The sequence below is a fragment of the Netta rufina genome (genome assembly GCF_964035555.1).
Source record: "Netta rufina genome assembly, chromosome: 6".
Classification (NCBI taxonomy): domain Eukaryota; kingdom Metazoa; phylum Chordata; class Aves; order Anseriformes; family Anatidae; genus Netta; species Netta rufina.
Genome location: NC_140129.1, coordinates 16,393,106 through 16,406,220, shown reverse-complemented (window position 1 = coordinate 16,406,220; position 13,115 = coordinate 16,393,106). Strand labels below are relative to the sequence as shown.

At 34.6% G+C, this 13,115-nt stretch overlaps 1 protein-coding gene across 1 annotated transcript in view; it reads right to left on the bottom strand.

Annotated features, from left to right (window-relative positions):
- The window catches only part of CCDC141 (coiled-coil domain containing 141), a gene marked incomplete at its 5' end in the record, with an annotated part of 79,655 nt that extends 70,607 nt beyond the window's left edge, over positions 1 to 9,048 (bottom strand). Inside the window, 2 exon segments of the mRNA XM_084289357.1 lie at positions 7,258 to 7,380; positions 8,947 to 9,048. Of these exon segments, the coding sequence (XP_084145483.1) occupies positions 7,258 to 7,380; positions 8,947 to 9,048 (225 nt within the window).
- Positions 9,049 to 13,115: the final 4,067 nt, after the last annotated feature.

Genomic DNA, 13,115 nt, shown 5'->3' with positions numbered 1-13,115 from the left:
TTTTGAAGAAATGAGAAAATTGTCCCTCTCTGGAGGGATGCAAAATTCTGCCTTCCTGAGTGAACATTTCAGAACATCCTTACTTGTGCATTGAGAAAGCTTCTTGATTGGGAAGCAGAGCAGACAGAGCAAGATAACTAATTATTATGGAGCTTGAAGTACTGTCAGAAACCGGCAAACTCCTGATTAAAATAAGGACTAGATTCTAGATATGCCTTTAACATCCCAGGGACCTAGAGTGGATAGCATAGAGTATGTTGCAATCCAAAAAGATGCATGGAGCTGTTGACCTCAGGGCAAAACTAAAGGAAAAGACAGTATTTATGAGGACAAGTTAGAGTAAGATTGATTTAGAAGGCCAATAAATTTACAACAGAAGAGAGCTCTATAGAACTTTTCTGTTGGTATGTTCATTTAAAGAAAAGTTCAATGTCATGGTGTTTAAGCATTCTGAAGCTTTATGGTCATGGAGTCCTAAGACAGACTGTAATGCTTGTAATTATGACACTGTCATTTTAAGACTCTTGTTGCTTGTGAATTTACCAAAGAAAGTGTTCAGAATCAAATTTCATGTAGCAGGATCTGTCTGAGCCAAGCTTTTTTTTTTTTTTTTTTTTTTTTTTTTCTTTTTTCTGAAGAGTTTCAACTGAAACAAACAGTAGATCATTTCTAAAAAGAAGAGGAAGGAAAAACCCAACATTACAGTATACTTTGCTGAGGAGCTCTAGCATGAGGAGTATGAATGGGCTTCAGAGGCTGGAGGACCCTGTAGACTGATGGAGCACAGGATTAAAACTACTTTTTTCATTTCTGAGTGCTTTGGAAGTCAACACTAAATGCTTTGCAGTCTTTGTGTTTTCTGTACTGCAATACAAGGTGTAACAGTAATGGATAATATGTATAATTTAGCAATTGTTTAGTTACTGCAGTACTAAAGCATGATGGAGTCACTTTATTTCAGTACAAAGTTTACTATTATTATGAATAATTAATATTATTAATAATATTGTTCTCTTCATATATGTATTATATATATTATAATGTATTATATGATTATAATTTATTAACACCTCATATACTATATATCATTGAAACAATTAATAATATTATTATAAATTAATTATTATTTGAATTAATTATTATTAATGTTATTGATGAATTATTATTATTATTAGAATAAGTTTATATTCCACGTCTAGCTAAAATTAAGAATGCAGACGTAGCATACCACAGAATCATAATTAACGTACCATACAACTTAAACAAACAGAACAATAGAAAATAAGTTAAAAATAGGTCAAATTCTGTGTTTTCACTCTTACTATTCATGAGTGGCAGACATTTGTGAAACTTTGTTCTACCCATCTCATTACAAAAAGAACATAACCCAGTTTATGTTAAAAAATGGCTCAAATTATTTAAAAAATGAATACAAGTTTCCATTGCATGAAAATATCTTTTTATTTGTTTAACCAGTGAAAAAAAAAAAGTGACTCAATCCCACAGGTTCAGTTATGTTATGACTGGGGCCTCCAGGCATTACCAACAATTTGGATTACTAAAATTTCCTAAATAAAAGGGATTTAACAGTGTTCCTGACACTTTGGCCTACGCCAGGAGGCTGCTAATATCAGATATGAATGTATGCTTTGGTAATGTAAGCATGGCATGTAATTTGAAATTAGTCACTGAATGGCAGTGTTTGCAGTCAGGTACAGTTAGAATTTAAGTAGGACTACTCCCATTCTTCTTAAAATTCCTTACTGCTTTGCATCTCAAAAAATCTAAAATTGTATGTCAGTTAAACATTTACCTTTTGTTTCCTGAAGCCATTCATCTGTGCAACAGGATTATCATAAAATATGCTTTGCCCTTAAATACTACCTGATATTTATTTTTAAACAGGTAGCAGCTCCTAACTCAGTTCTTGATCCAATCTAAGGTATAACAAACAAAAAACAAACAAACTAACAACAATGAAATTACAATTTGCAGTAGTTTATGCCAATGCGAACAATAGGTAATATTAGTTATAGTATAATTAGGATCTCAGAAGTGAAGGTGAACTCAAATAAAACATAGGTCCTTGAATTTTCATCCTGTGTTAAGATTACAACACCTGGGTCACAAAAATCAGGTGCCTGCGTCCTAGAAACAGTAATTTCAGGCAGTCCTTTTAATGCATCAGATAGTACAAAAGGTCAAAATCATATAAAGAAGCCTAGCTTCAGATTCTTACTGCAAATTTTAAGTTACAATATTCGCTGTGTTGTAAACTAACCTCCTCCCTGAGATGATGCTAAAGTTTATAGAATTGATTTGTTTCTGTTTTGTAGCACTTCTGCAAGTCTGCTTCATAATAAAAAACAGAACTTTGGAGACAAATCAAGAATGCTGCTGTTTGTTTTATTGGGGATTTTAACATTGTCATAGCCAAAAGCATGGCAATACATGTGCACACACTTTTTTAATGATCCAGAAAATATTAGTATTGAGAGATTTAAACACTGAGACGGCATCCACTGAGACAGCTGAGAAGCTCCCGGTAGAGCTTCTGTTAGAAACAACTGAATTATGGAGAATGGAAAAAAAGTAGGTATATGGATTGTAATTGATATTATTTTACCCCCAGAATTTTGGTCTCCCAAGCTTTTGGGGGGGTTGATTCTGCTCACATTTTTGAAACTGTCAAAAATGAGGTATACAGAAGTTGATGTTTCCTACAAAACTGCTTTTTCTGATATGGTCTAATTTACCAAAAAACAATAGAACATACCAGTTTTAAATCAGAATGTATTAGATGACAATACTGAATGGTCAAATCACAAAGAAAAGGCTCTGGTTCCAAATCTAAAAACATTTATGATTATTCTTAACCTTGTTCATAAGAGACATTTTATTTCAGTTCTTTAACACATACAAACAGTAAATTTATGTCCACACACACACACACACACAAAAAAAAAGTTTGTCTAAAAAGAAGGGAAAAGGATGAGTATATATAGGTTTTCCTGATCAATTAGGCATCAATGAACAAAATAAGGCAACTGAACTATAGTTTATCTTTTAGATGTCTGTGGCTAAACAAGTTTCATTAACCTTCTGGGACACTACTAGTCAATATGACAATTTAGCAGAACAGAATAATTCCACTCTAAAGGACATCCTCATCACACAAGTAAAATGAGATCTGTAGAACATGAAGAAACTTTAAGTAGATACTGTAAAGACCATGTACATATGTCCTGCTCAGCATTTTTTCTTTCACATTATTAGCAATATATGTCTTTCCTAATCCATAAGCATTTGAAATGTGGACCTTTTGAAAAGTTTTATTTTACTTTTCATGAAAAGTAGAGTGTTTCCACTCCCAAATTAAATGGAAGAAGTTTAAATCAGTAATGAGTGTAGCTGAGTACTTTCTCCCAAAGTATACTATTTTGTATATATGGTGTTTTTTAATTCCTAATATCCTAAGGCACACACAATTTTTATAGCAATAATTCTGATAATCAAAAGCAGAAAATAAATTTTCCAGAAATTACTTCTCAGTCATCAGATCTTCTCCTAACATAGTTCAATGTACCCCATTCTCCATGCCTGTATGTCGAATTGGTTACTTATTTTCTTATTTATTTAACATGTTGGCATTGCTGAGTCAATAACAGTTCCCTGTAATGGCAAGCTGGATTATATTCCTTTTCCTGTACCATCAGGCTTACTATAAACTGATTACAGACTACCATGCCAAATTTTGTCCTTCCTTATACCTGCAAAAGCTCAACTTTTAAAGCTCACAAAAGAATTTGGACAGAATATTTTGATTATAGCTTCCAATACTTGTATATTTGGATGAGACTAATAAAACTAAAAATCACAAGGATGATCAAAATCCAGATCATTTCACAATCTTTTTTAATACAACATAAAAGAGAAACTGAAAGAAAAAAAAAATCAAAGATGACTCAGTGTTGTACTTTAAATTCCAGTGACTGAAAAATTGCACAACTTATAGAATTGCAACTATTTCCTGAGGATCTAAGTGGAGACATTTTTAATTACACCATTTTTATAGTTTTTTTTTTGTTGTTGTTGTTGTTTTTTAACATAGTTTACACTGTAAACTATTTCCAGCTCCAGAATTCAAAAATAGGATTGCATCCTTCTTTTTAATGAAGTACGGTAGAAAAAACTTTTTTCCACTCTTGCTATACTGTAACTTTCTAATATATTTTTAAAAAGTCTAAGGATCATAAAAAGCAAAGAAGCTAATAAGTTCCCTACCAACTTTTCATATTCAATTAAGTTTAATATTTTATGCAATTCTAATCATAATCAATATAATAGTAAGTGCAATAAATTTACTATTTTTAACTAAAACTTTTTGGAAGATATTCATGAGTTATTTCTTGGAAACCTTCCATTTTCATAAACATGCTGTTTTAACAAGATATTTATGATTTACTATATGAAAATGTAGTAAGGCTAGCTGTACCTGAGCACAAGACCTTAACTTTATCTTTTTTAGACTATTTATAACACATTCCGAATTACAAGATTTAATTAAGAGCAAAAGTTACAAACTGCTGTAGACCACATTGATAGAGTCAGCTGGAACAAGACAGTGAATTACTGTAACAACTTGTAGTCCAAAGGAAAGCATTAAAAGCTACATTGGATAAGATTGCAGCTAAAGCCTTGTTTATGCATAATTCTTTATTGTTAAGTTTCATAAAATTGTGTTTCTCACTAAAGGTAAAAGACCAAACAGAATTACTGGACTACATCAAAATGTGTCATCTGACAACTACAATTTTGTGTCATCTTTTTAACCTCTTTCCTACTAACATTTCTAAATTCTTTTTTATCCTTTCATAAATCAAAACTTTATGTTCATAGATTTTGAAGACCTCTTTATCCTTCTTCACATAACTTATGCATAAATCATGAACAAATGTTCAGGGGAAAAAGTTGTCAATACTTCTAAGACTAAGAATCATTCTTATGAAACTTTTGATGAGTGGATTTAGTAACTCATGGCTCAATAAGTACTGGCAAGAGTTAACAGATTATTGTAAGACAGAAAGAGTTATCTCTGATAATGCACAGTCAGTAAGAATTATAATGACATTGTAGTTTTGTTTTACTGCAGCTCTTAAATTACTGAGAAAAACACTCATTTTACGTTTAATCTTTTTGTAGAATGTTCAATAATCAATCCTGAATTTTGATAGGATAACAGGTATAAAATATGAAATCACGAGTTTTTGTTGTTGTTGTTTTGTTGTGTTTATTAGGTTTTTACCAATTAGGATTCTTTAACAGTTTATGCACAATACCCTTTCTGATCCAATCTACCATGCTTTTCAAACCCATATAAAGATGGGTCATCTGGGTTCAAACAGCCAGTCATAAGGATTCAAAAATGGGAGTGAAAAATGTTAGTACTTTAATTAATATTAACTAAAATATCTGTGATTTTTTTTATTATCCTACTTCTTGATGTGAGTAGGAAAAGTAAGTGCTGCTAAATTAAAAATGAACTTAAGGCTCCATGCATCTAAACTAACTGGAATAGAAAGATTATACTAGTCAAACATCCAAATTAGCATCAGAGAGCATGAAATGCTTTTGAATTATTTGATTCTCAGTATTTAAGCAAATTGTAATGAAAAGAAACATCCAAAACTTAACTTTAGTTTAAAGATTAAAAAACAAAATAGAAAAAAAGTATAACTTGGGGATGCATCTAGGGACCAATCAAAACATACTTTAGGGAAAAAAAAAAAAAAAAGTTTTCTGTTTTCTATAATACAGTAATTTCAAGTTGAAGTCCAGAGGGAGGATTCTATTGTTTACTGTCATTGTTCATGTCCTTATAAGTTTCAGTAACACCACAAGATCTCTTAGAACAATATTTACAGTAGTTTTTCCCCTCAGCAAACAATATTTAATATGAATATATAAAGTTTTAAGGTTTGACTCATCAGTAAAATGTTATTTGAACATCTGTTTTTCTTTTAAAGATTTTTATTGAATTATATTTTCTTTTTCCACATTTTACAATTTTTGAGTATTAGAAGACAATATTCAGCTTCATGTTGTTGGTGTGTAAAGACCTCAGCTAATTCTGAATTGTTCAAACAGGATACAGCATTTTGTTCCAAAAATGCCGAAGTCTAACACTGATGGCAATAAAGATGAGACACTTCCACAAGTAAAGACAGCAGAACCACTCTTTGTTTTTTAATGCTATTCATGTTGTTCAAATTCTATACTATACACTATATTATATTACATTCTCTGTATACCATATTAAATTACCTTACATATGTTTTAGATGTGACTGTGGTCACTAATATTAAATCAAGTGAACACCTATCCAGATCATGTTTACTCAGTCAGCTCTGATTTTTTTATCTAATCTCAATAAATAAGTTAATAAATAAAATAGATAGAACCCAGTTAGATAAATCACTGCACACAGATCAAAAATTTTAGAGGAATTTATTTGTCTACAGATAATTTACTGTGCATAGCTCTAAGAATTTAAATGAATTTGTCTACACATATAAAAGCAATCTGCCTTTTTAAATCAGGAAAATGTATTTCCTTCTTGTAAGACTTAAATTCTTCTCCATATCAAGCATTCATATTTAAGATACATCAGCTTTTTCATGCAAGCATGTCACTGTGTCCAAATGTAATTGTTATATCCTGCTCTCAAGACTGTTAAAATTTAATTTCAGTTCTGTTACTTAGCTAAAATTTTCCTATCTCAAGACAAGCAATACTCAATGTTACAGTACCATTCTTACCATAATTTACAGCAATTAATATTCAATAAAAATGTGCCTGGAATATCCACTTCACACTTGTGAAGAGCTTGATTAATTTCTAGTAAGTTGCAAACACAACCAAACTTTTCACACTGTTGGAGCAATAATAATAATAATGACATTATTTTATATTTAGCAGTTACTGAAGACTGCAGGAATTTTTCACTTGACAGTAATGCATAAAGCAGAAAAAACAGTGCACCTTTACTTCTGTTGTCAGAATATTAATTATCATTGATCATATTTTTTTCAATGCAGAGACCTAAGATCAATCTACTATACTGACAACTGTTGAAATATTTTTTCTATGTGGAGTTACCTAACAAACACATCACAACAGGAGGCCCGAGCAACTATGTCAACTGAATCTGAAACATAACGATTCAATATACTTTTGTGTTGCCTTATCAGATCTTACCTTAAGTTTAGTTAGGAGGAGTTCGTGATCTTGTAGTAGTTTTTTAGTTTCATCTTGATTGCTGCCAATTTCTAATAAATTTGGTGTTGATTCAGCCAGCTGAAGCTTCACCCATTTTCCACACTGTAATAAATTAAAATTACGGGCTTCAGAAAACACAGGATTTTCTTTATTTATTTACTCACACAGACTCTCAGTTCACACATACTTTCTGTAAGAGGATCACAGGGACACATATACGTCCTCAGTTGTAGAACAAAGACAGAGGTTACAATATAAACCTAGCTTTATTTGAAGCAGCTATCAAAATGATGGACTCCAGTTATCCAGTCTCTGATGGGATTTTGCTTTTGCCTATGAAGAGTAGATTATCACAATGAATCAAAAACTTACCACCAACTCATCTCCGCTTTCAGCTGAAGACTGTGCAGTTAAGGAAACTCAGATTGGGAAGGAACAAATATTTTTCTGCAGATATAGTAACTCTAATACCACATTTTATTTCTAGCACACAAATCCAACATACCTGAATACAGAGATTACACAAATCTATATACAGAGATTCCACAAAGCAGCAGGGACAATTAATAGCTGTTGGAATAGGAACCCAAACAGCTATCTCTCACATTGTCCTGGAGGATATACAAAGAAAGGATGCATGACAGCAACCCAAAGCATAACTAATTCTTTCCTCCCTGTGCTGCAGAACTGCTACAGTCTGAGAAATACAAGTCATAGAGGATGGTGACCAGGAATGAAGCAGTGTTGCTACTGAAAGCTAGGACACAAGGAACCCACAGCAAGGAAAAATTAGTGTCTTCATCCTACACTTAAGCATCTTTGAAACAAAATCACTGCCCTGTGACAGCAGATGGAGTCTCCCAGAAGGGGTCAGAACTGAAGATGGAACATTGCCACTGGCACAACTGAAGTAACCCCATACTGAATAATCACCCGAATTTGGTGACAGCCTGAACACATTATCACCTTATTCTGCACTATAGACAAACTCCAGTGGCTGAGGCTAGGGTGCTTTCCAAGTTGCCTGGAAAATGAATAATTAAACTGCCAAAAAACTTCAGCTTGGATGCAGTACATAGAACTCCAGGTTTGCTTTATGCCATGTACCAAAATTTTGTGTGAGATGAAGGTACAGATTCCAGCTCATAAACAGGCCTTTAGGTTCTCATAAGTAAAATTATATACACACATCAGGACTTCTGTAAGTACATGGGTGAATATGAATTCACAGTTTTCAAAAATAAAAAAGTACTATAATTGATAATGAGTAGTTATTTCCAGCAAGCACTCCAAAACAGATAAATGCAATCTGCATTAACAGAGTTGGTAGCAATAATTTTACATAACAAGCAGCCTTACTTAAAAATTACAACTATTGTAGTTGAGTCTCCTCAAGAAGTAATACATGTTTATAAACACATTTTCAAGGCACTCTTACTTTTTAAATGAAAAAAAAAAAAAAAAAAAAAGGAATTACTTGCCTCTAGGAGCCTACATATTTTGGGCAAATGATTTATTCTATTTAAAAATAAAAAATGGGGACAGAAACAGTGTTTATGTCCAAGGAATCTCTATCAGATATTAACTAAATTACCTTGCCTTCTCATTTTGTACTAACTATTCATTTGTGCAGAATATTTAACAAAGTGCTAGCAGTTGCTGCCTTACCTTAAGTACAGCTATAACGATACTGGCATTCCCGGCATGAACAGCAACCGAACTGACAGTTGTTGTAGAAAGCTTCTGCCCCGAACTGGCTTCATTTGACATTGTGTTTCAAAATGGGACTTCATACATTAAAGCAGTCTTGGAAATGCTCTTACAAGGTCCACTGCTCATTTCAGAAAGCAACAAACAGGGCTTCTTGGATTCATTCAGTGAAAGAGCTCAGCTAACACTGATTACTCTGCCAAAAGGAAAGAACAGGAGGTTAAAAATAGACAACTCCATTGAGTTTATCATTCTTGAGAGAGAGATTTGACACACCCCTAGTTTGGTAGCATTAAGCTGTCTGTTCTTTTTTGTCACCATCTGAAGTGTCAAGTGCAGCAACCATGAACCTCATCTGGCACTGACTAACCAAAGAAAAAAAGTTTCTTAAATTAAAAGAGCTAGAAACAATTTTACTACTGAGGGTCTACAGACAAATATGGTTTTCTGAGGTTTCAAAGCATGCAACTATACAATCTAAATTTTCACATTCTACAGGTTAAAAAAAAAAAAAATCTTGTTTGCTAATTACTGAATACATCTGTTTAACATAATTCTTCCACTGACTCAGAGCATTTAAACCTTTATAATAAGTCAGATGCTGAACTAAAACAGACATGAAATTTTAAGCTAAAGTTTTAAAATATATAGTGACTGTAACAACCAAAGAAGGAATCTAAGCTCACCATATGAATTCTTAAGATGTGTTTTATTCCTTCCTAATGTTGTTATATCTGCTTTTCAATTGAATCATAAATTGTTTCTATAGTTTTGATTTTGTTCTAAATCAGCATTAGGAAGAGCTTGTTTAAAGGTTGCAATCCATTTAAACTTTTAACTCAGTGTAAGAAATTAATAGTATTAATGGTATTGGTTTGGCATATCAACTGTATCACCAGAAGCACTGAGCATGCCACAGGTAGCCTACAGTATGAGACAGCAGCTGCTAGGTTTCCTTCCACAGAACAGCTGAGAAGGCATAATCAGTGTTTAGGTTTGCAGGTCACTCAGGCAACACAATTCCACCGAACAAACTACATGTGTAACTCTCCTCAAAGTATCTGCTTGCTTCATTTGTTTAAAAGTAACACACAAATTTTTATCTAAATTAAATTTGCTAATTGGAGACTAGAACAGACACCTGCAGTGAAACCAAGATATGGAAGAAAAATATAAAATATTTTGGACTGGAAGAAACTTAGTTACAGGGAATTTGAACTGATATGTCAAGATCTTTTCTTTTTCTTTGCTTGCTTGTTCACTGTCTCCTCCCTCTAATTAAAATCTTCATCTGATTTTTTCTTCGGAACTTGAATTTGGAACAGGGTATCTGAAGTGTGTTGTAGTGATTTGTGCTGAACTAAACAGGCTTGGCAAAACGAATAATCCCCAAAATAGAACCTATTCCTTGTGCCAAAACAGAACCATGAATCCTCAATCTGCCATCAAGAAAGCAAATATAATGTACTTTTCTAAAATTTCTCCTATTTCCTGCAGGAGGCCCAGGAATACCTTCCAGTGAAAGAAGCATGACATCGGTATTCATGAGACTCGTGTGAGCATTCATATAATGGACGTGGGCAGAACAAAATGTTTGAAATTTAACAGCCACTCAAAAACTGAAGGATAGTCATGAAGAAAACTCAACAATTGAAGCTGAATAGAAAGCCCTATTTTGAATTGACTAGAATGTACAAGATCCCTTGTACAAAAATTATTAAATATGCAAGATTTCTAAATAACATTCCAGAAGACAGCGAGTTTGGGTTTTCCAACCTGTGGAGAAGACTGAGAGCAATTAGGGCTTGACTGCTGGAAAAACTTACTGGAAAAAGTAACCTGGCCTCTAATTAGTCTCATAAGAGGAATTCCCAGCCAATTTTAGTACCATATTGAAGTGTGTCCTTGAGTATCTCACAAGCACACTTGAACAGTGGTTTTAATGGCACAAGTTGGGTCATTCCATCATCTCAGAGTAACCCGGCATAAGAGATTTTTATCACTCAGGTTAAATGAGGAAGCATATTTTGTAGTACTAACAGCCAAAATTGTGGAAAAAACACCACTCAAAAAGTTGACCATAGCAATTTTGGCAACAGCTGAGTCAAATGATTCAAAATGTCTAATAATAAATGCATGGATATTCTATTGATTTGGCTTAAGCAAAGCATATGAGATAGAAACAGACAGATATGAGATAGAGTACCAGAGTACCTGTAGCATTGCATGGGTTTGTTGTGCCCCCCATACAGGACCAGACACGTAGTCTTGAACTTCATACTGTTGGCTTTGGCCCATCTGTCCAGTCTAACCAAATCCCTCTGTAGAGCTCTCCTACCCTCAAGCAGATCAACACTCATACCTAACTTCTTGTGTCTGCAAACTTACTGAAGGTGCACTCAACTATCCTCATCCAGATCATTGACAAATATACTGAAGAGAACAGTCCCCAGTACTGAGCCCTGGGGGACACCACTAGTGATCAGCTTCCAGATGGATTTAACTCCATTCACCATGGCTCTTTGGGTCCAGCCACCCAGACAGTTTTTAAATGAACAAAGCGCACACTTTTTCAAGCCTTGAGCAGCCAGCTTCCTCAGGAGAATACTGTGGGAAATGCCAGGTACCATCTGTAACAACTGTATGTAAAAAGGATTTGAAGACATAAGTATGACAAAACATTTCACTTTCAACATGGTATCTTATTAGTGGCAATGGAAACCCTAATCACAATTTTGACATGTGTATAGGGAAAACACTGAAATAAGCGCTTCTTGGAGAGACCCGTGCTATGAAGGCTACAAGAAAACAGAAGGAAATGGAAGCACTTGCAGACATTACCCTCAGCTGTTACTCAGGGCCAGAGAGACAGGACAAGAGGGTGCTGGGCAGAAAATGTCGCCCCAGTGCCCAGAAGGCAGAGCAAGGAAGAGAACAAGTTACCCCAATGCTACCAGCAGGGCTGTATGATTATGACACAGACCATAGCCCAGGTGAAGGGCAGCTCAGCCTGGTGTGGCCTTGCTCCCCTCAGCAGAACTGGTGGGAGAGGGACACCCCGCCACCCCGCCCATATTACCACAGCAGCTGCAGGCCCTGGCCCACAGGTACCTCAGGGCACACAGACTGCTGTCAGAACTCCTGAGGAAGGGCAGGTGCCCTACACCGGGGGGGAGGGGAGGTGTGTGGGGTGGCAGGAAACGACTATTACCTCCCCACACCCAAAACAGGGTTACTATTATTTGTAAGGGAGAGGAAGAGCCAGCCCAGGTAAAGGAGATTAATTTTAGGTGGATAATGGTTGAAGTATGGGCAGAAGCCATTTCCCTGTCAGTGATGAGTCCACCAGCTTAAGAAAAGGCATGTGTAAAACAGTGACCCCAGTGGCTCCCCCATTTTTATTTTATTTTATTTATTTATTTATTTATTTGCCATACTTGCATACTACAAGAAGAGAAGGCACAGAAATCCCAGTAAAGGACTAGGAAATGACAGTGAAAGAGTGCCCAAGGAGTAAAAGACAACCCCCAGCAAAAAGTGTAGAGAAAGAACCATCATCCATGTATGAACTAATGTTTTACACTTCCCAGATTTATCTTATTTAAAAACATATTAGCATATTTAAGCATTATAGCTTGTATCTTTCCACTCATCCTATTCATCACCCTAATGAAAACCCTTCTACTCGTGCTAGATTATCACCAGTCCCGAGGATGCTTCATGCCACCCAGAAAAAGCAGCGGATGCTTCATGCCACCCAGAAAAAGCAGCACATTGAGAAAAAGCTACTTGAAAAGCACTGTCACATGAAGCAGAGAAAAGACCAAAAACAAGTTATCCTGGTTGATCCCTGATGTACTGAATGTCTCCGTGGAAGCAAAACAATCTGCTGTGTAAAATCAGAGTGTATCAGAGATGAAGAAACTTGCAAACAGTTTAAGCTAATTTTGTGTATATGAGCACAATCTTTATTTATGTTCTTCCAAGAACAACATTTAAAACAACCCATATGGTAAACAGACCTGGAAAGCAGTGACAGCTGATACTTTTCAATCCATTAGTCATTAATTTTTCATGCTCCTCTTTCATCCCACAGCACTCTCTTCCTTGTTACCCTCTTACTGGAC